Source organism: Centruroides sculpturatus, unplaced genomic scaffold (assembly GCF_000671375.1).
Source record: "Centruroides sculpturatus isolate CEXI.00-Female unplaced genomic scaffold, Cexi_2.0 scaffold965, whole genome shotgun sequence".
Classification (NCBI taxonomy): domain Eukaryota; kingdom Metazoa; phylum Arthropoda; class Arachnida; order Scorpiones; family Buthidae; genus Centruroides; species Centruroides sculpturatus.
The window spans coordinates 60,026-87,085 of record NW_019385207.1 but is presented as its reverse complement, the minus strand read 5'-3'; the positions used below and the strand labels follow the sequence as shown (position 1 = coordinate 87,085).

General features: G+C 29.5%; 1 protein-coding gene across 4 annotated transcripts; it reads left to right on the top strand.

Annotated features, from left to right (window-relative positions):
• The first annotated feature begins 680 nt into the window (after positions 1–680).
• LOC111636117 (manganese-dependent ADP-ribose/CDP-alcohol diphosphatase-like) lies at positions 681–26,253 on the top strand. Of its 4 annotated transcripts, XR_002758487.1 has the most exons (5): positions 682–1,008; positions 6,242–7,029; positions 9,518–9,911; positions 25,020–25,092; positions 25,176–26,253. XR_002758487.1 is itself a non-coding variant. In XM_023381292.1 (4 exons), the coding sequence occupies exons 1-3, from the start codon at positions 920–922 to the stop codon at positions 9,892–9,894; spliced, it is 1,254 nt and encodes a 417-aa protein (XP_023237060.1). In that variant the 5' UTR covers positions 681–919; the 3' UTR covers positions 9,895–9,911; positions 25,176–26,253. The 4 variants fall into 4 exon arrangements, 3 of the variants coding, with proteins under 3 accessions (XP_023237060.1, XP_023237059.1, XP_023237058.1); XM_023381292.1 differs by lacking the exon at positions 25,020–25,092 and having other exon boundaries at positions 681–1,008; XM_023381291.1 differs by lacking the exons at positions 25,020–25,092; positions 25,176–26,253 and adding an exon at positions 22,546–23,404 and having other exon boundaries at positions 681–1,008.
• Positions 26,254–27,060: the final 807 nt, after the last annotated feature.

Below are 27,060 nucleotides of genomic sequence, written 5' to 3'. Positions count from 1 at the left end.
TCCAATTTAAATCTGTTGGTTTATGTCGCCATTGGGTAAAATAAAATTACCTGAGTTTTAATGCCATAGAAACCATTAAATTCTTTACTCAAAGGAATGCATGCTGATTCAAAACACTAGCTGAAGTACGCCCAAAAGTTAGCTATGGGCCCAGCAGAGCCAGGCCTATGCAGCAAGTGAGGAAAAAAAAAAACATTCAAATTGTTACATTCAAAATTTAATATTTATCTTACAAAATTGCTAAATTTAATTTTAAAATATTAATGGTTTCTCAAACATTGTGGTCTCAAAATTATATACCCTCCTTAAACCGATTGTCAAGAAGGTTTCCGAAAATAAGAACTTACAAATAGTTTACTGACCTAATCCCACTATATACAAGATATTAAGGAATGATAAGGGGCATTATGAACATAACTCCTTAACAGAAATATACTCAATACTGCTAAGAGACCATAGGTTCAACTCTAACTTAGTATATATAGGCACAACTTTGAGGAATTTGAAAAAAAGAATCAATGAAACATAAGCTTTCAGTGAGCAAAACTGTTGACAGTACTTAATACTTGCTGTACAGATATTTATTCTGTTCCCTAGCTTTTTTTTTATCATACTTATATTGATATTATAATGCTAAATTTAATTATAAATAAAAAGCGTACTAGCCATTTGAAAAATAATTCAACTCAATACTTGCATAGATCTTTTCATCATAATACATTAATACGACCATGTCTTTCAGAAAGAAATCAGATGAAAAACATTGACGGACATTGATCTAAGTGAAGACAGTCATTAGAAGCAGATTATTTAAGATGAATGCAGGAGAAGCAAAAGAAAAAAACATAAAAATCTTAAAATAAAAAAAAAGCAGTATAATAGTTTTTTTAAATCTCATTAAGAATTATCAATCAGATATATGTCATTGATGTTTGACTTCATGGAGAGTCCTCAAATCTGGAGAGAAAAATTATTATTAAATCTAAAATACAAATTATGGATCACTAGGTATGTCATTTCTGGATTATTTTTAAATTGAAACATGTTCATCTACATGAATTCTTTTTCATAAGAGGACTTGTTCTTTATTGTTCAACTTATTCTCTATTTGTAGAAATGACCCTCCTCTTAGAATCAAACTTTTTTCTATTTGTAGTTTTTGTTGCTTGCTAAGTTGACTTTGCTGCACATAGATACAGTTTTCAAAACATCCTTACCAGTCATCTTTTATAAATTGTTAAAAATTTTAAATTATATTTAGTTCTTGCTTTTAATTTTGTAGAGACAGTATTCTATAATTTTGTTCCATTGAGATGTGGCAAATTTTCACTTAACATTTACTAATCCATATACTTCACTAACACCTAATAATGGAAACAAATTTTATTTGATTCCTAAATTTTACTTTACTGACTCTGTTATATATAACAGAAGGAATGTAAACAGTCAGTCAAAAAAATGATCCCCGAAAGATTTTTTTTTACATGTTCGGACTTGATGTTGAAACATCCAGAAATGCAAAAAATGTTGAGTGGTTTTTTTTCTCTATGTATGAATTGTGTGGGGTTTAAAGTTTAATAATGCTTGTTGAAAATTTCTGAAATTTTGCAGGGAGATTTGTGTATCAGGAGATTGATGCTATTAAATTTTGGTGTTTAAAGATTTAGGGTTGGAGATAAGGGAGGTCGTATGTCATATTGTGGGTAGAGTCTGACCTAATGAAGATTTTACTCATTATTAGCATTTAAAATTTTTCATAACTCGTCGTACCCTGAAAATTAAGCATTTTGTCATATTATAATATTTAATTATATAAAAAGTTTTAATAAAATATAACAGATGACACAGTTTTAAATGATGTTACTGGAAAAGTTAATCAACTCATTGCTGGATTTTTAAATTAGCTTTGAATTCAGATATATTTACAATTTATTCTTGTTGACATTTTCTTTGTATTATTAAACTGTAACTCTTTTTTTTTTTGTTTCTTTTTTTTGAATTTTTTAAAACTTGAAGTTGGCACCTAGTCCTTTCCTATTCTATATTTTTGATTATAGATGTAATGTGTGAACATGTTAAAGGATTAGAAGAATGGGAAACAGTTTGCAGATGACAGCAGATACAGGAAATTCTGTTCCAGTTATTACAGCAGGTAGAGAAGAGGAATTAGAGAAGAATTTGTGGCAAGAAAATGAAGAGTTAAAAGTTAATATGAAAAAGAAATAATAAGATATGTGATGGATAGAAGAGATGATGCAAAATTAGTATGCAGGCTTAGTTATTTTTGTTATCAGTTATCAGTTCTCTGTCCTGATGCAAAGCAAAATGAAGCATTTCTTCCATCCTAAGTCCAAAAGTTAACAGGTATTGTATATGAATGAAATATAAAAATCTTTGAAACTAATAAGAATCAGTTATTACATGCAATTTACATGGGACAATGGAAATGAAAGAGGAGAGGGCTAAGAGAACAGGAATGACCATGTTGAATTTGGAAAATGGAAGTATTAATATGAGAGAAACTGAAAGGAGAAAATTTGACAGCACAAATTAGTAGTAATATAGAAAAATAAAGACAAGATTAAGCTAGTGTAACATGATTTATGTTGAGAGAATATTGAACCAATAAAGATTTATGAAAAACAGATGATGATATTAAGGAGTAAAACCAAGATGTCAAGACAAAATAAATATCATTTATAGAAAGATTAACAGATGAAGATGTAAGAGGATGAGAAGTTCAGTAGAATCCTGCAAATTCTATGTAATGTGGACTGAGGAAACAAGTTACCAAAAATGAAAAGTTTTACAGCATAGCAATGATGCTAAGTCTAAATAGAATCTTCATAAAGGCATTACATGTGCAAATTCATATACATATTAACAACATACTAATAATAACTATTTCTACTTGTAGTTAAATTTTAATTTAAAAAATATTGGCTATTCAGTGGCAACTTTTGAGTTAGTGACATTTTGCAGTGAAACCTTGGGAAAAGAGTTATATTCTTTCTTAATACATAGAATTGATTTATTATTGAGTGTTGTCAGTGAAGAACAATACTGTAACTTATTTGATCTTAATGTTAAGTTATAGTGGATCCAGTCATGTTTATATCGACCATACTACGGTGGCTTACAATTTGAATTAGATTAAAAGTTTTAAAATTTAATGTAGTAGACAGTTAGGCAACACTTGTATTTGATTTATCAATTTATTTTTCTCGAGTGAAATATAACATACATTAAAATAAGGAGTGGCTACTGAGAAATTCTTAATTTCCCAGTGGATCAGTTCTCCACTGGATATCATTTATTTTACTGACTGTGAGTTTGTTAATTCAAACAGATGAGTAATGAACTTCTGGACTAAATAGTTTTATTTGAAGTAACAGAGCAATGTTATCACTGTTCAAACTAGAAATTCTTCCTAAGAGAGAATCATATGGTATGAGTTTAATATTAATTTGCACTGTAAAGATTGTACTGAAAATCTGAATAACAAGATTTAAACCTATTTGTATATAATTGTGACATGCAATAATTTTTTTTCATATAGAAATTATTTTATTTTAAACTTAAAAGTAATAAAATAGTAAAACTGGAACATTCTAAACTTTTAAATATTATGAATTGTGATTCTGCTCAATTGTTGTTCATTTTAATGTATTAAATATTTAAAGAATTAAATAAAGCAAAATTGCATAAATCTCAGTGTTATGCAACTTGGTACAACTCAAAATTATTTATAATGCAGTCAGTTTTGTTTCCTAATTTTGCATCTTTCAAAGGACATCATTTCATAAGGAATTTTCATAACATTAAGAGCAATTTTGGCTAAATTGTGGTAAATGATAGAACAGTTTACGGTGCATATAGTACTAGAATATTAAATTTTTACATGGAAATTGAGTAAAAAAAATATTCAAAAAAGAAATTCTCCATAGAAATTTTAAAAACCCCTTCCAACCTAGATAATAAAATGAAATAGATAGATTTAGGTATTTTTGAGATAGGCGAGGACTTTTTTCTGCAAGAGGGTAATTCAATGTGAACAACAAGTTTTTTGGGTTATAGAAGGGAAATTGAATTAACATCAATTGAGTTTCATTTTTTTAAGACTCCCCCTGTGGGCACTAAGAGGGCAGTTTTAGCAAGCCCATTGTGTGTTTTCCAGGCACACAAAGGGACAGCAGTTGGCAATGGACGGTACTCAAAAAATCTGGGTGAATCCCTAAAAAATTCCTGGAGTTTTTCAACCCATCTGGATTAAATCTTTGGTCCTGACAACAGTAAGCTACCAGCTTTAACCACTCAGCCATCTGGCCTAATTGATTTTCATTAGAAGTATTTTATTGAGAAGATGTAATGAATCACAAAAATCAAAGCATAAAAATAATTTTCAGAATTTAAAAGTAGTTCCTAAATCATTTAGGACATTCCAGAACTTTTCAAAACTCTAAATTTTTACTTCACTCTTACAGGGGAACATCCTCACCTATCTCAAAATTATCTAATAAGTGCTTTTACAATATTTAATTAACCGATTTTAATTTTATTACCTAGGTTGGGAGTGGTTTGAATCAATTGTGAGGACCACCACCGCCCTCCAAAAAATATATATATATATATTGTAAACTTATTTGTAATAACTTTTGTTTATTTACTTTATATCTTTTTTTAATTATGTATTCACATAAACCTTAATTGTATCTTGGATAACAACCGAAGTTGTAAGAGGAAATTCGCCTATTTTACCAATCTAGGGACCCCCTTTTTAATATCAAGTAATTAGAATAAAACGGTTTATCATTCAAAATCTTACAACATGCCAAAGAAAAGAGGAAAAAGCAACCAAATAATCAAAAATTATATAGAAATTAGGAACATTGCATCCCCCTTTGTTTTCGGCAATGTTTACATGAAGAACTTAGTCAAAGCAAGCAATGAACAATGACTAAGAACAAAGATGAGTCATGTCGACTTAGAAGATGACTCTAAGAAAGCTGCAAGTCATCCCCAAATATGAAAACACTGTCCCAGCTACAACGATGACACTACCAATGAGTCATCACCCGATGATGACTTTCTCATGCTGAAAGGGTTTAAAAGGAAAGCCCCAACAAGAGAAAGGACAGTCCTGTTAGCAGTTCAGTTAGAGATGGGGACACAGTGAGCCAGAGCAGTGTGGTCAGAGAGAAGAGACAGTCCTGTTAGAAGTTCAGTTAGAGATGGGGACACAGTGAGTTAGAAAAAGTTCAGTCGGAGAGGAGGCACAGGCCAGTCAGAAGAAGGCAGTCAGAAAGGAGAGACAGCTCCAGTCAGAAAAGGGCAGTCAGAGTGAGGACACAGTCCCGTTAGAAAGACAGTTAGAAGGGGACAGCGAAATAGTCAGCAATTGTGGACACAGTCCAACCCGAGAAAGAGTGGCTCAAGAGAAGACAACTGAAAAACGAGCAAGAACCAGACGAAGTGCAGTGAACACCAGAAACCTCCGCAGTCTTGGCCGTCAAGTCAACGTCACAAGAGAAGACATCTTGTTTATCTGGTATGTTGTGAGTCGCATAAGTTCGAAATACTCCCCGTTAGGTACCCCCCTCGTTGAATAGATAAGAATAGGCAAATTTCCAAAATCGGCTTTTATAATTGTTCTAAACTTTCGTTTATGTTAATAAATGTCCTTAAATTGGTTATATCTGACTCTGTATTCTTCCTCCTGAGAGGCTCATTCCTGGACTTCAGAGTGACTCTTACCCTCGCGCCTTAATCACCCATTTCATCACAAACGGTGGTGTGTCCGATAAAACACACCTGGTGGCAGGACTCTACCTAAAAAAGCATTTAATAAACCTTTTACGGCCCCCGATCCCCACACAATTTTTGAAAATAAAAAATTCTCCATAGACAATGTAATAATAAAACAGTGATTATTTTTGTTTTTATTTTCACTGAATGAAAAATTTCTAATATTCTACTACTATATGCCTCTCAGTGTTCTATCATTTACCATGATTTAGTTGAAATTGTACTGTGTTGTGAAAAATCCTTAAGAAATTATATCCTTTGACATTAATCTTTATTTCCAGTCAAAAAAATGAAGTATGAGATCATTTCTCTAACAGTAAAATACACTGTAGTATAATGTGGGCTCATTTATTACATGGCTCTGAAAATTATGTAGATATAAAATTTATTCCTATATTTTTTTTTATCATTAAATGTCAAATTTTTTTATTTTCAGGAGAGTTGTAATCACCATGATGTGCAAACAGAAAAATTCTAAAGATTTAGATTCGTCTGCACCCTTGGCGATCTTTGGAGTGCTTACGGACGTACAATATGCAGATGTAGATAATAGGCCTGCCGGTTACGATCCTACTAAAACCAGATATTATCGTCAAGCATTGGATCATGTTGATTCTGCATTTAATTATTGGCAAAAAATGACACACCCTGTAAAATTTGTTTTACAGTGTGGTGATATTATTGATGGCCTGAATCGTGAATCATGTGGATCTCTTACGGCTTTACAGAAAACTCTCGACAGATTTGAGCAACATAAAAACATACCAACGTTTCATACTGTCGGAAATCACGAACTCTATAATTTTTCAAGATTGGAACTAGTGAAACACTTTGCTAAAACTGTTAAAAAGATGAAGATTCCTCCTTCTATGTTTAATTCTGAAAGGCGACCATTAAGTGAAACTGACAATCTCCCTTTAAACGATCTAACTTTATATTATAAATTTTGTCCTGTTGCAGGGATGAAATGCATTTCATTAGATTGTTTTGACATTAGTGTAATTGGTTATGATAAGTTGCATCCAAATTACATGAAAGCAGCTCAGATACTGTATGATCACCATGGTCATCATGATTTCGATGGATGGGACTGTGACGGATTATTACAAGGATTAGAAAGGAGATTTCAGCAAATGAATGGAGCCTTAAGTAAACAACAGTTACAGTGGTTAGACGAGGAACTTTTAGAATCTGATAGATTGGGAGAGAAAGTGATTGTGTTTGGTAAGTGTTTCAAAATTTAAGGATTGGGCTGCAATTTTCAAATTGCAGACTTATATATTCCACTTTCATCTAGCTGACCTTTACTAACCTCAAAAGGGGTTATATAGATGAAAATCGAGATCAGATATTGAAAGCTTATAGGCTGGAGATTCTGATTAACTATATACGAACTTTCTGTTCTGAATCCGAATTCACATGGTTTCCATTCAAAATTTTTATCTTGCTATATAGTGATAAATTTGGTATAGAATTGATCCTTATAATAAACTGGGATCAATAATATATCACTCAACTCTTAAGGTGTACAATTCATGTAATCTCATATTTTAAAAATTTAAATAATTTATATTTGATTTTATTTTGAAATACAGTAGATCCCCCTATAAGACGGTAGATACGTTCCGTTCTTTATGAATCAATTTTGTAGGAATCATAGTTTACGGACTACGGCTGTTTGAAAGGTTTTCTTCCATAAAATTAATCGATTCTAGACTAATTCGACTCAACATTTCCAAAATACGTATATTTTTTTGAAAATAATCCGTATAAACTACGTTATAAACAAAAAATTGTAGGATTGCTTACCGAGTGTGTACCGTTCGACTACGCCCGTTGCTAAAGCTTGGTTTCGTCGCGGAACAGCGCATCAAATTGCGGCCGCGATTTCTGATATTATTTTTCTGCGAAAACTTCGTTGACCTTTGGAGACATCATTAATATAAATAATTTTTATGGCCGTTAAATAAGAAATGTTTCTTTCACAAGAAATGTATAAAATTACAGTACTAAACAGACGATAGGTCGCCTAACTCGCCGTAGCGTGACGCTAGACGGCGAAAAATATATATTTAATTATAATAAAGTTACAATAAATTAAGTTAATATATAATTATATATACAGTACCTAATTTATATATAATTAATATATAATTATATGTACAGTACCTAATTTATATATAATTTATATAATACTGTCCAGACGATAGAAATCTCTCCGTAGCGTGGCGCTACGGACGGCGGGAAAGTAGTTTGGCTGCCCGATGACGTTTTACGTATTATTAGAATTTATTTTTACCGTTGTTTACGGATATTGCCACAATTTTTATAGGAATCATAACTATAGGAAACGGTTTTATAGGGGATCTACTGTACTTTATTTAAAATTAAAATATTAAACATTGAAGTCCAGCATTGTGATGATGTCACAATAACTAATTTCAATTTTAGCTTTTAATTAAAATTTGAGTAAATGGTAGAATTGCCATGATTTAAAGAAATAATGATTAAAAATTATCTTTCTAGTTTTAAGAAATCAATGTCCTTTAATGGTTTTGTAATTTCAAAATAAGATCTTTGGTTAGATCTGTAATTTTCAACAAATCGAAAATGTCAAGAAATCTAATAAAAATTTTCATTGTCACTGATCGTGTAAGTGAATCAAACACTCCAAAAACCATAAGACTAGTGAAGAGTTTTAATTAAAATATGCTAAAGACAAATATTTTTGATCCTACACCTAAGGAAATTACATCTGCGGAAAGCAAAATTTACTCAGACAATTTGAATTTCTGAATGAAAATATAAAATTCATAACTAATCAGTTTTTTTCAAGTACAGTATTCCAATATAGAACAAAGAATGGGCCTGAAGTAGATCTTATGTGTAGATTGAAAATGCTTGTCTTTAATATATATAATTAAAATTCTTCTCCTGTCTTATATTAAAGTTTTTGGAGTGTTAGAAATTAATAAATTTAGATTTCAAAGTGATCAATGTAACATATAATGTTGAAATGTAATTTGAAAGTGAAAACAAAATTGTTCTTACATACAACTGAATAAACATTTTAGTGCATAGTTACATCAACACATGATCCAATTTGTTGTTGTTAAGTTCCAACAAGTCGTCATCGACTCCTGGTGACTGCATGGACAAGTCTTTCCTTGTCCATGATCCAATTTAATTAATGTCAATCTGATTAGTTACTAACTAATTGATTTAACTATCTCTAATCAAATTAATAACTAATGTTTAATGTAGTCCAAAAAATAGCTCAATAATTCACTAATTTCTATTAAATTTTATTCATATTTCTGATGTCTTTTAGTATTTATTTGTTTAGTGAACTTCTTTAAAAAAATATCATTCTTCCATTTTTATTTATTATGCTCAAAATTCCAGAATTAATATCTAATTAAAATCTATTGACTGCTGCAGATTTTTTTAATGTATATTTAGATTTAGAAGGAAGAGTGAGCTATAGAATAATTAGGAAATATATCCTCATTTTCAATTTGTCATTTGGTCAGCCAGAACTCTATAATTTCATCAGAAATTATAATTGAATAGTAATCTCTTCTAATTATTTTTTTTTCTTATCTACATTTCTTATTTAACCTAACATTAATTCACAAGAATGCTTTTCTAGTTGTAGATTGCAAAGAACATTATTAAAAGTTTCTAAAGATTATAATTTTTATTTTATTAGGTCATGTTAGTTTAGCACCAGATAGTTCTGACTGGAGTTGCCTTTTATGGAATTACAATGATGTTATTGACATTTTTCATCGGCACAACTGTGTTATTGCATACTTCAGTGGTCATACGCACAATTCGGGATATGCCATGGATTCGAAAGGCATTCATTATGTAGTATTAAATGGTATCGTAGAAACATCACCCAGTGACAAGGCTTTTGCCACTATATCCCTTTATGATGACAGACTCGAAATAAATGGACACGGTAGAGAAGAAAGCCGTACTTTGTGGATAAATACTTCTTGTGATGGCATTGGTTCTGCGGAAGATGATATTGAATCAATTTCGGTTGTTCAGTCATCAAAACCAATTAAAGTGGAAGTTTAACTACAACTTTAAAAAAAGTAAGTATATGATTCTTTGTTTGACAATGGCCTTTTTTCCAGTATTGATACAAAGTTCAACCAATCTTCAATTTGAAGAGAATCTATACATGTTTAGATTGTGTCTAGTTGTTTTTTTCCCCCCTCCATCAAAATCATTATAAAAATTTATTTAAACATATTAACTTTGTACCATGAAAAAAATTTAGACTTGATTGGTATTGGTTCAAAATAGAAAATGAATTATTCCTAATATACTATCAGAAATACAAACATACAAGAATATAAATCGAAAAATTGTTTATATTCATGAATAAATTAAAAAATTTACAAAAGCATTACAAAACAACATTCTTAAATATAATTTTAGAAACACATTGTTTCTTATTTTACTGACAAATTAATTTTGAGTTGAAATTTATTGAAATTGCTTTAACAATTACATATGTTTTTATTATATCAGAAAGAACAATTATCTTTTCCAGAAGTACAGTCGATCCCCCTATAACGCGGTAGATACATTCCACTTTATAAGAATTTTACGTTGTAGGAATTCTTAAATACATGAGCCAATCACAGCCCAGCACATGTGCAGTTTATAGACTATGGCTGTTTGAAAGGTTTTCTTCCATAAAATTAATCGATTCTAGACTAATTTGACTCAAAATTTTCAAAACACGTATAATTTTTTGGGAATAATCTGTATAAAGTATGCTATAAACAAAAAATTGTAGGATTACTTACCAAGTGTGCACCGTTTGACGACTCCATTGCTTAAGCTTGTTTTTGTCGTGGTGCAGTGCACCAAACAGTGGGTGCGTTTTCTGATAAGTTATTTTTCTGCGAAAAATTGGTTGTACTTTTGAGACATCATTAATAGAAATAATTTTTATGGCCGTTGAATAAGAAATGTTTTTTTCACAAGGAATGTATAAAATTACAGTATTGTATTAGAATTACAGTACCTAATTTATATACTGTACCGACGATAGTAAACTCAACTTGCCCGCCTCTCGGTAGCATGTAAGTAATTCAGCTGCTCGTCCACTATTGGTCCAGATTTGACCAATCCTGTCATGACACGAGTCAGTGATGACATTTTACTGCATTTTATGAGTCTTTTTTAGCGTCTTTATAAGAATATGGTTGCAATTTTTTGTTGCAATATATGAATCCGCATTATATGAACCCGCGTTATAAGGGGGGGTTGACTGTATTTAAAAAATATATTTTCAAACTGTTTTAGACTGCATAAATGAAATGAATTTAAATACCTTTTAATAGTTTTTTGTTTACTTTCTATCAGTACATTAAAATTCCTAATATATTTTTATAAAATTTTATAATGGAAAATGGAAACATTTGAAAATCTTTTTTCAAATTATTACTTTATTTTAAACATAAAACTACTACTACTATTACTACTATTTCATAACTTTGAGTTCTTTATCAAAAGAATTTATTTATCTATAGTACTGATTAANTAGAAATTCTCCCTAAGAGAGAATCATATGGTATGAGTTTAATATTAATTTGCACTGTAAAGATTGTACTGAAAATCTGAATAACAAGATTTAAACCTATTTGTATATAATTGTGACATGCAATAATTTTTTTTCATATAGAAATTATTTTATTTTAAACATAAAACTACTACTACTATTACTACTATTTCATAACTTTGAGTTCTTTATCAAAAGAATTTATTTATCCATAGTACTGATTAACAGTTCAGAATATTCTGAAAATATGTGCTTGATACAGGTACTCTACCAAATTTCTGGCATCCTTGATTTCAAAGCATTGCTGGATTAATCATTTTGCTGGTTCCCTCTTGTAATTTTGTCTGGATTAAAGGAGGTGCTGGCCTGTCAATTGCCAGAAATTTGGTGGTGTACCTGTATTAGAATTTAACTTTACTGTAGATGAGGCCAATGTCTTGAAAATGATTTGACAGATATTGGTTAACTGGGCTAGATATTCTATTCTTTACTGTTAGATAAATTAAATCTTTAAAAATGGAAAGTTTATTTTTTTAAATATTTGAAGAATGTATATTAAGTCATCTTGGAGAAATGTTATTAGTATTCTGTAAATATTGTGTAATAAAACTCATTTTTAATTCAGATATCATATAATAGGTTTAATAACATTTCATATTTATTGAATAGTGTAATTACTAATTACATCTAATAGGTGAAATGTATACATCTGAGAAGGTTTAAACAAAAAGAAATTTCAATCATACATTTTTATTTAAAGGCTTGCTAATTTTATCTTTTTAATTGAATCATATAACAAATTTTCATCAAATTGAAATATATTAGACAAGCTTTAATCAAGACCCTAACTTAATTTCCAATTATATGATTTTGTTTTAATAAAAAGTTTTTGATTCAGTTTAAATTAAGAAAAATAACTTTACACACAGATTTTCATAAAAAATTATATAAATATTGCATTAATCTGTTGATGAGTGTAGACTTGCATTTCTTTTTTGTTTATATTTAGAAGTAAAATTTTTTAAACTAGATTGCATAAAGTAAAATATAGATCTTTGTCTATATTAAAAACAATTCTTACCAAAACTTTTTACTTAACTTTTAACTAATGTATAAATCATTCAGATTATAAACAATCTAATACTAAGTATAAAGACATTTTTTTTAATTCATAAAATTTTGAACCGTAAACTACACCACAAAACACTGGGATATGTTAAATAACCAGATATAGGTTCTAGGAGTGTTAATTTTGAACCATTTTCAATAAATACATGTTCAATGGGTGTCTTGCCTGGGAAGGCAGATTTAATGCAGCTGAATAAGCAAACCATTGACGTAGCCCATTTTCATTTGAAACACTATAATTGGTTTGCTTATCTGGCTATTTTAAATCAGTTTATATCTAAATAAAAGCCAATTGTCACTAATTTTTATGATTTGACAATTTTTTAAAAATAACTTGAAACTAAGCTAAGTAACACTGCTATTTTACACTAAATTATTTCTAATTAAATATAAGACATTTGAAAGAAGAGAGGAGAATGATGTAAACTAGGATTCAAACCAAATAACTTCGAAAGTCCACTTATACTACCAATTCATATATTTAGATAACTGCTTCTTATGCATCTTGGAACAAAGATTAATTTATCCTGATAGCTTAGTTGATACTGTATCTGCTCATATGTATGGTTTGAATTTTTCTTGCCATTTGGAGTTGTCTTTTCAGACATTTTATATTAATTTAATAAATCAAAATAGCTTATGAAATTCTGCTTTTTTATTAGGTTTATTATCTAGTTCCAAAATTACAGTAATTTAAAAAAAAGCTCACTATTTTCTTTTATTCATTAAATTCTTGATGCTTTTCAGCTATAATAGATATAATAAATCAGTAATATGTAACTTAAAAAGTAGTTTCCAATAAGATATATATCATTATGCAAATGTTATGATTTTTAATTTTTCAATTTCCTATATCAAGTTATTTTCTCAAAGTAATTTTAACTTGTTTATTAAACTTATTTTCATATGTAAATATGCATTTATGTTGCAAATAAAAATTAATGTTTAAGCATATTTGAAAAAATTTTTTATTCAATGAAAAAAATTATTCTTCTTATCTCAGTTTGCCTGGTAAGCTGATTTTCAAAGTTATTATTTTGTTTAAGCATTCTGGCATTTCTATATAATTATCTGAATAATTGTTTTTAACCAATAGATAATGCTATTTTGAAGTCTAGAAATTTTAAAGTATTAAAGTTTCAAATAGTAGGAATGAATATTAGCCCAGTTAACCATTTTATAAAAATATATATATAATTTTATANACATACAACAATTTATCAGAGACGTCAATTCCAACAAGTTTGGCCTAGAACTTGAGCTACATCAAGAAAATGATAAAACTATACATTTCCTAGACATAACAATAGAGAGGTTGCGGCCGACGTTTTAAACGCGAAAACGTGTACGTCGGACGTTCGGCGCTGCATTCCTAAAGGCCTAGAAGTTTGACAATGGTGTTTGGATAGTGAGTGGAATCATGCTCGACGTTCCAAACACCATTGCCAAACTTCTAGGCCTTTAGGAAAGCGGCGCTGAACGTCCGACGTACACGTTTTCGCGTTGAAAACGTCGGCCGCAACCTCTCTAATATATTTTATCGTACATGATTCGTTATCCGAACCACCCCAGTCCCCAATTGATTCGGATAAACGACGCTCTACTGTAACTTCGAAAATGTAAACGTCTGGTTTGCCTACTATATTATGTAGTGTAATGTGCCTTTACGACTTCTGTAGAAAAGTGTAAGAAATTATTAGCTATAATCCCAAACAAACTTTCTTTGTATCTAAGAACTCGAGACAATCTATAGTTGAAAAAACGCTTTTTCTCGGTTAGGCTAATGCTTTCCAGTGTACGGTAGTAACAAAAATTGGCTCGGTCCCCGATAAAGCATACGGTAAAGGCGCTAATTTGTTCCGGTCCAAACACATCTAATTCGCAATTCCATTAAATTGTATAAGCTGCCATCCTCGCAAATGGGCGAATCGGGAGTCTAACGGTTAGAAAAGACATCTACGTGCGTCGCACACCGCCAGTAAAACTATGAAAAGATATTGTTTAAAATTGCAATATAAAGAACCGCCGTTCAACAGACCAACGACTCGTCTACGGCTTCTAGACAATTAAGCAAGTTAGTTTTTGCTCTGTGCACGTACAGCAATTTACACCGAATTTTGCGGCATACGTCCTCGACGATTCCACTCGGTGGCAGAACCACATCTAAACGTATAAAGCTCTTTAAAAACATCCCGTAACAATATTCGTTACTAATGTCTTTTTCGGACGTAAAACTAGGAAGAAAGAGGAGTTGGACAGATTCGTGTAACAGAGAATGAAAAAAGAACACCGCACTAAGAAGTGGTTTCGGAGCGGATAATGGGGGCAACGTTTAATGATTTATCCTTTTTGAACCGTACGACCCAGAAGAGAGCTACGGACGGTCGTGTTAACCGTTGGCAGCAAACCAGTAGGAAAATTTCTACCGATAAAAATCGAAAAAATTAAAAAATGATCGTTGGATCCATAACGCCGTCGTATTTTTAATTAAAATTACCGATTAATAAATAATAACCACGAAAGTGGTTTTTGTTTCGGGACTAAAGTAAAATTAGCGACATTGGCAAATGTATTGTTTGACTTTTAGAACCGCTCGAAAGAGGTTTGGAGTAATAAATTCATCCCGGTTGGAGAATTACTCGGAAGACGATTGTATTTAAATGCGTTTAGGACGGGAATTCTCGCTGTTCTTCGGTAAAGGTACAATCAGCCGCAGAGTTTACACCGATATTTGGGACGGTGACGGTAACAATCCGACACTTCGTTTTATTCATCCAAAAAACCCCTTTTAAGTGCTTCTAAAGTATTTTTGTTTTATTTGCTTAGGCTTACCTTATACGGAGCCCGTATTATTTTTCTAGTGGTACGCCGTCCTTTCGCCACCTGCCTCGGGTTTTACATCGTGATCGGACGATCCGAAAAATTCCTTTTACCTCGTCTTTTTCCGGCCTGGTAAGAGTCGTAAAGGCGTTTCTTCCCAATTCCTTTGGATACTAAAATTTGCGGCCCGCTTCTCTGCCTCGATACGCACCGCGGTGGCCGGCCACCTCTGACTGCGGCAAAACCACAAAACGTGGCACGTGCCAGTCGAGCCTTAGGGTGAGACTATGCAGACGCGAATTCAGAGCGAGCGATTTAGTTTCGCAAAGGAAAACCATGCACAAACCAGAAGCGAGAGCGAATTTCTGGTTGTCGCACCTATCTGACAGGTTTTCATATTTATCGCGTATCGTCTCTTCTCGCCACACATTCCCGCTCGTTCGCGTCTGTATAGTCGCACCCTTTTAATTCAAGCCCAACGCGATTCGCTAAGAAAAGCGAATAACGAGTCACACACGACATTTCCGGTCAATTTTATCGTTTCGCCAATAGCTTCGAAGTTCGGAACCGTCCAGCTTTTTCGCTACAGATTCTATTCCCGACTTATCCCGAAACCGTGTCTTCTTTTAATTCGTTTTTACTTCACAGCTGGGTGCGTAGGTAGACACTGGGCAACTTCAACATCACTCTTTATTCAGGAATATCTTACACACCGATACTCGTTTCGGGCATACGCCCCTCTTCCGTCGGCTTTTTCTTTAACATATTTGTAAAAAAAGGTGCTAACTAATAAACTTCTGTTTGAAAAACATATATAGTAGAACCTCGATTATCCGGATTGTTCAAAATAAACATTTTACGAATTTGCTGATTTGCACTTGGCGAATTACATTGTTTATGTACGTGATGGAATGAATAACTTTTTTTGTTTCAACGTCTCACCCAGCACAGTGACCATAAACTCTTAAATATATTTTACGTCGTAATAAAAATATAACTTGACATACGTATTTATAAATAATTTATATTCAAATTACATCTTTTCTATGACCAAGGGCGGCGTAAGGCACGGACGACGTGGGCCACCGCCTGTCTCGCGCCATTACTTAAAAGCCGCGAACGCGACGAAAAAATTTACCTCGTCATAAAACGATAAATAGTTTGTCAAACTTCTAATCGTAAAAATGCAGTTTCGACTGCTTTTTATTTTATAAAATCCATCTTCTTGCGCCACCAGAGGCCTTTTAAACAATAGGTAGTCTGTTAGCGCTGGTCAGTGGTAGTCCAAATTCGATACGAACGTTTGTTTCTTGAAAATTTGATCACGATTTAAATACAGTATTTATTTTTAATATTACCGATATGTCATCGAAAAGAAAACGTGTTGTATTATCATTAAAAGACAAATTAAAGTATTTGTTTCGATTATCCGAATTTTTCCTTATCCGGACAACATTCATCCCCAATTGGTCCGGATAATCGAGGTTCTACTGTATTTACAATTAATTGTGCTGTTCATATCGAACTGAGTTCGGCGGTCTGCGACGTGGAGATTACCATCACATCCGACGCCGTTTCGATACTTTCCCTCGTCACGGGTAAGAGAGGGGAATTTTTTTATACTCTTTCCGCCCTGTGACCACTAAGAGGGCCTTTTATAGCGGGCCCATTATGGGTTCGGCCGGGCCCGCAATAGGGCGACCGGATGGTGAGGGGGGGCGCCCGACATATCCGAACGGACCACTCCCCGAAAAATTCCTGGGAATTTATCGACCCGTTCGGATTCGATCCCGGGTTCTCAGAGCGGTAGGCTGCCACCTTGACCGCTCGGCTATTCGGCCGTCACTTTGAAGATATTAATATTTAAGAAGCCGTGACAGTAAGAAAAATTCAGTTTTAATTTTAATTAATTAAGATGCATTCGAGTATCTTAAATTCCTTAAAACAGAGTGACTTTGGCTCATGTAGATGATTGTAGCCAAAATATTAAACAACAATAATAAATTCTTACAACTTTCGAAATATAAAATACTGTAATTGTAATGTAGTTGAAATTTTTGAATTGGATATCAATTTGTTTTATAGAAAAAAAAAAATATATATATATATATATAAATGGAGATAATTTTTAAATTTTCAATATTTTAAGCATTTGTTTAAGTATAAGTCTGTCTGAACTGATGTAGATTTAAGAATTATTTTAACTAAAACATTTAAATAAAATTGATTTTTCTTTTAGATAAGTTTTACAATTTGTCCGGCATTAAATACAAACATGGCATTAAATAAAATTTGGTGAAAGACTTCTCATTTTTACATTTTTTATACATTACACATTGAAATTTTGAATGTATTCCTTAATGTGAAAAACGTAGTCATGTAAATTATATTATTATTTTCCAATTTTTATTAGTCTGTTATACCAATCACGAGCAAGTTGTGGCCCCTGGGGCTTTAGTGACTTAATTTTATTTCCCCATTTTCTGTCTTTCCATCATACAACTCTAAGCCAATATTTGTGACAAAGAACACACCAGTTAAATTTGACCAGTAAAAAATTTAGAATAAACTGTGTATACAGTATTTATTAATTTGCCCATTAGTAGAATATATTATTTTAGTAGACTCCTATATAATGTACTGGCAGTTAGAAATTGGTATTTAGCATGCTTAAAGCCTACAAGTTTGTAAGAAAAATGTGTATAACTCAACAGAAGTCTACAAAGTTTGTTTGCAATCACTGCTTTGCAATGGCATTCCACAAATTTGTTTTATTAATCAAATCCTCCTTGGACTCATCCAAGAAAATATTTTTTTACATTTGTTTTGGAATTAGAAATACTTTTTAGAATATTGTTTCTTTTCACATTTTCATACATCCTTGAGTCATATAATCCTTGATCATACCAAATTGTCAGCTTGCGAAACTGAATACCCAAATTGCATTAAAACAAATTTTTAAATTATTATAAAATAGTTTAAAGTTTGTTTTTAACTTTTTATTTATTAAATTTGTATTATAATATAAATTAACTTTTTTAATTGTTCCTACAATAAATCCATGTTTTGTTCTGTCTATGTAATATTGTGCTAAAAAGAAAACATAAGAGCAACAGAATTAGTGTTTGAAATTGAATTTCAAATTTTTAATAAGCTTTCTTTCTTGTAATTAAAATTAAATGAAATAAATTTCAAATTTTTCAGTTTATATATTGTCTACAGAATTAATTTTCAATATCTTTTACAATTAAAGTTGTCATAATTTCAGTGTATAATGCACAACTTATTTGCTTATTAACTACAGTTATATAAAATTTAAATCTCTAAGACTAAACTATTCCTAACAAATTTTCATGATTTAGAATTTTAAATGTAGACAAATATTCTGTATTAAATAAAGCAAAGAATTAAAAAGAAAATGCAGCTTATGAAAATAAAAATAAATTTCTAATTTATTAAATGTTTATGCTAGCAACTGTCTCTAGATAAACTGTAAATCAGCAACCTTTGCTTCCACACTGATAAATATAATGATAAATATTTTGAATTTTTTATTGGTTTTAATTAAATGGATGTTATCATTTTGGGTAACATATTTTTGTAAAGTAAATTCATTAAATTTTTATAAGACTAATTTTAAACAGAACAGTTTAAACACATCAAAATTTTATCTTAATATCAACTGCCAGTAAACAGTTTACCAATTAATTAATTGGTAAAGTGATAATGAATAAATATTGTTAAATAGTAGATTTAAAAATGAAGCAATTAAGCAGCTAAAGTTTTTTTCTCTGTATATTAACTAACATTTTAACTTGATAATATTAAATTACTAAATTTTATTTTTCTTTAAAGTTTTTAATATATAGTTTAGAGACAGAACTGCCTTATTTATGCTTTTTATATATAATTTTTGTGTGTTTTTTTTATATATGATGATAAGTAACATTTTTCTTTATATTGATATAATATAATTATCAATATCTAGTTAAGAATAAAATTGAAGCTTATTACGAAAGAATTATTTTAGTTACCAGATTTATGATTTGTATTTTCTGTTATAGCTATGAAGAAGAAAAACTAAATGTTACTTTTTAAAAGTTTAAGAATTTTAATTATTGATAATACCTGTAACTTGTAATAAAGTTACATTTTTATATAATAAATTTATTAATAATTATACTGTAATAATTTTACACAAATTTACTGAATTTATATTTGTGTCATTCTATAAATTGCAATAGTATTGGCCATTTTAAATCACATTACCTTATTTACTTGGATACAAGATGATCTCGCATATAGGTCGAGATGTGACTTTAAAGATCAAAATAAAGAAAATTAGATTTATTAATACAATTCTAATTTTATTTCGTTTAATCACAAATAAAATATCAAATGCATGTAAATGCACACATTGTCCCGCATAAAGTACTGGCATTTTAAACTTTCAAGTAAAAATCTTGTAAAATTGACAATATAATTTGTTCATGTAAAGCTGGACAATTATTGGGAACCTTTTTTTGCCAATTCTTAACAGTCGAATTCACTCTTCGTCAAATACACTTAAGAGTTTCTCTGAATTCTGATTTCCAAATAATCATCTGTTTTTATGTGGGAATGAAATAAAACTTATATCAGGCTCCTGTGTAATTTTGGAATTCAATTCAAAAGCTTTGCTTTTCCTATTGATATTCATCTTTACTTGTGATAATACACAAGAATGATTCAAATGACCCAGATAAAATACTTTTGTTTAAAAAACACCAGAAGATGAGAATCTGGTAAAAAATGTGAATACAGTTTCCAAAAATTATTGCAAAAATAAAATAAATTCTTCGCTTGCGCATATAGGACGAAGTAGGTTATTGAAGCAGTGAAAAATGAATAAAAACCTCGTCTTATATGCAAGTAAATACGGTATATATAATTGTGATTTTAGAATGGAAATTATTTTAAAGAATAAAATAGAAAACAGGTACAAATTTTTATAATAATAATTGATGATTTTGATTTCTAAAATTAAAACAGAGCAGCATTTTTTAATAGATGATGATGATACTGAAATACAGTACAAGAGCTGCAAAATTCATTATTTTAATATTAAGTTTAATATAAAATTACAAAAGAACAACAGTATTTTTAAAAAAATTATAATTAATGAGTTTTGTTATAATATAATATATAGTCTTATGTTTTAATTCATTGATATTATATATTTTATAGGAATTAATCTGTCAACTGATAATCTTTTATAACTGTGTTATTAGTAAAATGTTGATCTTGAATAAAAATTTGACCAAAAGTACTTTTTGTCTGGATTGTTATAGCTAATTTATTGTTCTGGCATTGCCATTAGGACACTTTAGCCATGAGCATTGAGAAACTTACATAGTATCTTAATGGTAAACTTGCTAAAAATTGTCTTAGCATTAAGATAGAAAATAAGACCAGAAAAAGACATTTTGGTCAAATTATTAGAAAGAATAGAGACTTTTTGTTGTAAATTAACATTTTTTTGACAGACAATTTAATATTTTGATCTTTTTTAGTATTTCTTGAATTTCATAGAATCCTTTTGGTTCTTCAACAAATATTAATTCAAGTGAAAATTTTTGCTTTTATACAAAATTTAATTTTTCCAAGAGGATTCTATGAGTTTTGAGACTGGCAAATTAGTAAAATTAAATAAGATTTAATTTAATTTTACTGATATGGTAAGTATAAAATCTATATAAAATATATGTATGTATACATTTATTGCACTCCTTTTAAAACAGGTGGCACTTGTTAAAAAATTTCAGAATGAATGAGTGATTATGAAAATCTCAAAATATTTTTGTTACTTTATCAATCAAACTAATCTATTTTATTATCACATGTAATTGAAATGTTTTACTGATTAAAGATTGTTATTAGATTAGTGGTAATGATAAAGTATTTTACAAACAAGATATTGTGTAGTGATTCAAATATTTTCATAACACTGCTTTAAAAGATAGAATAAATATAAAAGAAAGCAGATTGCAGATTTTTTTCATGCTAGTGGAATGTGTGTGTTATTGCACACACTCAAATGCATGCAAATAATGTCTAGAAACAGTCTGGCAACTTTACTAGTACTGAAATGAATATAATATGCATAATATTCCAATGTCTAATTACAGAAGATAACTTAAAATAATTTTTTAATCATTTATATTGTAAATTAAATAATAATAGTATTTACAAAACACTATAGAAAGGAAATCTTGTTTACATTGCTTCCTATATTTGATACAATTTAGAAATTTTTATTTGTGAAAAAGTTATGGGCCATTTTCATAATCTAATCTATCAGATTCACAAGTTTTCTCTTATTAAAAATGTTTACTCCTCTCTAAAAAATAATTATAACTTTAATTATATGTAAGAATAAAGATTTAAATGTTGAGTTGAAAATTCTTTGGCATACATCTATGGAATGGTAAGAGACAATTATCTTTGTGTAAAGTGGGAAAGAATATAATAATTTTTCATATTTTGGTAATAACTGTGTTATTGTTTTTATTTCAAAATTTTATAATTTTGTGATGAAACTCAATAAAAAAGAAAACTTTAAAAATAACCACATTAAGACACACATGTTTTTCTATTGTGTGCCATTGTTTTTGAGTTTAGTTTCATCAGTGTGCTGATTTCATAATCCTTGGGTCATTTCTTTGAAATGCAGTTATTGAAGGATCTTAAGAAGTTGAAACAGAACACTGATAGAAATTAATTGTGCTGATGGCTGTTGTGTAGTTTGATTGTTTCTAACATTAAAGTAAAAGTATTTTAATGCTAGAAGAATGAAAATATTCACAATAAATTTTTATTAAATTATTTACTAATAACATAAACATGCAAAATGTGATATGCTGTTTTTTTCAGATAAATGCTAAAATGCTATCCAGTAAGATGTATGTATGCTGAAAGCATTTAAGATAAATATTAATTTTTAAAAATAAATATATGTTCATCTGATCCTTTTATACTTTGTAATACTATAATGCAATGCTTTGAATTTGTTTTTTGATTGATGTGCTAAGAAAAATATAATAATTTGGTATAGTTTGGTAGTTAGTTGATAAAAATATCTCTAACTTTCATTTGTAAGTGCCACTTGGTGAAAAAGGAGTAAAATAGATTAAGAACATGTTCATCAAATAAACCTCTATTTTCAGATAACGGCAGGTCCTGCGAGGCAGCCCTGCGAGTTGAGCGATTTCTTTTTTGTGGTAAATTTGTGATCTTATTTTAATGCACAGAAACTGTACATTTTTAGTAATAAAAACCAAAATATTACATTACATTAAAACTTACAATACAACTCTGAAATATTTAAATACAGCAATTCTCTTCTCTTTCGTGCTAATTTCTGCTCTTTCGTTTTGATTTAATAAACGTAATTAGATATAATTTTCTAGATTTTCAGATTTAAAATTGTTATTTCTGTTAAAAATTTGTACAGTTTAAATGATAGACAATATTAATGATACAGTATTAATAATTCAAAACAGTCTAATCTTAAGTTTTATGAAATGGAACTCTGTCCTTCATATACCCCAAGAATCCATTAAGATGTGCATTTAGTGCATTCCTAAGATATATGAAGGAAAACTAGTAAAATAAAAAATAGACTAATGCTAAAATGTAAAATTTCTTGAGTAGTAGTAATTTTTGTGTAAGTTTAGAAATTAAAGAGCTGTTATTTAACAAATTAATTTGTTAAATAAATTTCTTCATTAAAAAAAAGCCTTTTTGCTTGGATAAAAATTTCACTACAGCTTCATTCATATGCATTTTAAATTAAAAATTGTTTCTGAATCTTATAGCATGACTAAACCTTATTAACGCTTTGGTAAAAATGTAATAAAGTTCCACTTTACACATGTACAAAACTGACTATCCTAGTCAGTGCCGGCCCGAGGCAAGTTTTAGGATGGAGCGGGATCCTATTATGGCGCCCCCCTTGGTTGCCCCTAAAGGCTGGTATACACGGTAAGGAAATCCTCAAAGGATGTGCTTAACAGACGAAAAAAACTCGGATATAACTGGCTGGATCGAACATAGTAATTTACAAAACTTATTAAAATATCTCCCAACGTATAAAGAATTATTTTTATTTAAAAATGGATAGANAAAATTTTTTTTTTTTTTTGTATAATTTATATACTTATACAGGATTCAAAGAAAAGTCCAGACACTCTAACTTTTAAACCACCTGCCATAGTATCACAGAAATAATTTGATAACTATAGGAAAGTGACCATGTGCAGTCCAATGAACATGATTTTAACACCCTAGTTGCAAAATACAGAACTAAAGAAAAGTAACTAAGAAACTAAGAGGGAGGCAAACAGTCCAATCTTCAACATCTAAAACCCAACAGTTTTATATTAAAGTGAATTATACTGGACTATATTACCACTACTATTAATAATTTAATGCCAGATTTTAGTGTCAAATTACTTAGCAGTCATTTAGCTTTAAAAAGTCCAATTACAAAATGAAAGAGCATTGTTTAATTAATTAGTACAAAACGATACTTTTGTTCAGCAGAAACAAAGGAAAAAGCAGAAAAGACTAAGACAGAACATTAATGGAAAACCAATTTCCAATATTTGGCAGCAGATTTATTGGTTATGCTGGTTGTACAAAATGGCCACCACAGTTATCTGACTTAACACTGAACTTTTTTTCTTTTGGGATCTATTGTATTTTATAGGACTATAGAACTGGCAACTGTTGGTAACTATAAGAAAGTCATCATGCACAGATAATGCATGGTCACTTTCCTATAGTTGCCAATTTACATAGTTTACAATTATTATTTACAGCATGTGGTTTCGAAGTTATAAGAGGTATACAGACTTTCCTTTGAACTCCATATATATTAATTGTAAATTTGCTATTTTACGATTTATAAAATTTATCAATTAGCTACCATTCTTTCAATGTGATTACAAACCCCAGGCAATATTTAATGAGCTAAAAAAGAAATTTGTAGATTATTTTTCATTTTATTAATTACTTATTCTCAATATTTCTTAAATTACTAAGGGAATTGCTAGCAACAGAAATCATATTGGGAATATTTTGAAATACTACTATTGAAGAACGGGTTTAAACTCTACACACAAAATTATCAAAATTGGTCTTATCCATTCAAAATGAAATTGGCCAATGGAAAACTTGTTTGAATGGTTTTTCTATAAAAGTTCCCCTTGTAGCCTGACAAGTAGAAACAATTTTGTCATTAGCTACATAGTAGGAAAAAGTTTTCAGAGCTTAGAGATAAGATCTGTATAAAATTTTTATTTTTCAAACATTTTCAGCTGTTCATGCAACCATTAACAGGATAAAACAAATTTAACTTGACTATGTTATTTATGTAAATTAAAAGTATCATATTGGCAATACATCTGTTCAATAAGACATTTTAAAGATCATTTATTGTTTGTTTTTTGATTTTCTTCTGAATATGGATCAGATATGATGTTAATTTAGTAATACATCAGTGGAAACTAACAACAAATTATAAAACTTACATTGCACTTTATCTATTTTTACAACAAAATGACTATAACTACTATGATATATAAAAATTTTTAAGACATACTAGATTACAATTATTAACTGAAAGTTGATTTTATAGATAGATAAATACAAGTAGAGAAACAAATGACATAAGCAGAGGTCATTTTATTGGAGAAAGATGAGTACCTAAAGTAATTTTATTCACATTCATGTTCAATAGATTTTATAAAGATAGTCAAAGTTCTTGTGTAATAATTTAAGTGTTTTGTTACAGGATATGTAAGAATCAGTGTCAACATTAAAGTATTGATTTTAATAATTCCTCTACAGTTTCAAGGTCTAGCCCAATGTAATCAACATACTGATTTTAAGATAAAGATGCACATTTTCCAAAAATAAGGCAGGAAATAGTTTTAATATCATTAATTTTATTAAGATCATAAATATTGTGTGTACTTTATAAGATTTAATCAGCAATATAAGAGCTTCAAGATATAACAGATAAACTTAAGTCTAACGACAGATGAAAATATTTTTTTTAATTTAATATTTTGTAATTGTCTAATTAAAATTTTATTTAGTACTTAAGAGATATATGATAGTGTTTTGATAAGTGATAACTTTACACTTGATATTAGAAAAATAAAAATTTATTAATATTTTTACTCAAGCTTGTAAAGGAATCTAAGTAATTTTATATTTTGAAATTGGTCAGTCATTTTGAATTTGTAAATATATAAATTGTTAATAAATTTATTTACATTAATTAATAAAATTGATTAAATTTATTTATGCAAATAGTTTGGAATGCAATAGTTCAATATGATTGTTTAATCAAAGTGTTATTTAATGTGCTAATTGTAAATACTGTAAATTCATTTTTCCTGCTTTATATAATTTATTGGAGAAAATATTTCTAATGGCTTAGCATTTATTTCATCAAACATTTTAAACAAACAATATTTAGTGACTTCTGAATGGTTCTTGATTATTTTTGATGTATTACTTGTTAGTTTTTCTGTTATTTAGGCTAAATTGTTTAGTATAGTTCATAATGTTTTTTTAGTTTTAGCATATACAATTTGTGACAGTGATACACACAAATTTATGTGGAAATTATTAAAAATAATTTTCACCACTCCAAAAAAAGGTGACTTGGATTTAGAATTTAAATCTGAAACTCCTGCAAAGCAGTTAAATTGATAGAACTTGGTTTAGAATGATCTAGATCAGCGGTCCCCAACCTTTTTATTCCCGCGGACCATTCAACGTTTGATATTTTACTGCGGCCCACTGAGGGGGGACTTTGATTGTTTATATTTTACATTGATTTAATTTAATAATTTTAATTTAATTGTATTTAAACGTGCCTTCAAAATAAAATATAGTTACACCAAAAAATGAATATAATGTGATTTAACATTTTAACTCACTAGAACGTTAAATCAATGAGAACCCTGAACTTGTTTCTTTGCAACAAGATGGTTCCAATGACACCCGAAGTGTGTTTCTTATGTCCAGTTTATTCCATTGTTCCGTTGTCCATTAAAAGTCGCACAAATCCAAGAGAAATACACCATAGTAAATAAAATGGAAGTACCAGTAATTTAATGTTCCTTAGGCGGCCCGGTACCATTTGGTCCGAGGCCCGGGGGTTGGAGCTGTAGATATAGCTATCTTGAATACATATTAGTTGTATAGCTTGATTACAATGCTTAAATGATGCAGCATATGCATCTGGTCTTCAGGAATTTATAGGAGTAATTTGAGTTATGCTGAAAGCCCCTTTTTTTTCTCTACTTAATGTTTCTAAATTGTTAACTTCAATCAAAGAAACATTCAAAAGTTGGTCACTGTTTTGTGATATATCTAGCAGCAAATATTAATTTTTTTGTCATTGAATGAATGTTTTTTAATGATTATAATCTTATTGTTTAGCTTCTTTTTTTAAAATAATCAACTATTTATGTAACTTAATTATCAGTTTTTAATAATATCAAATAATAAATAGAAACTTATCTTTTATTTATCTTTTCATTATACTTTACAATTATTCTATAAATCTTATCATTTTAAGTGATAGTAATAAATAAATAATTTACAATTGATTATATATTTATGTAGTTTGTGTATTTTTTATTCATTTTTTTTATACTTTT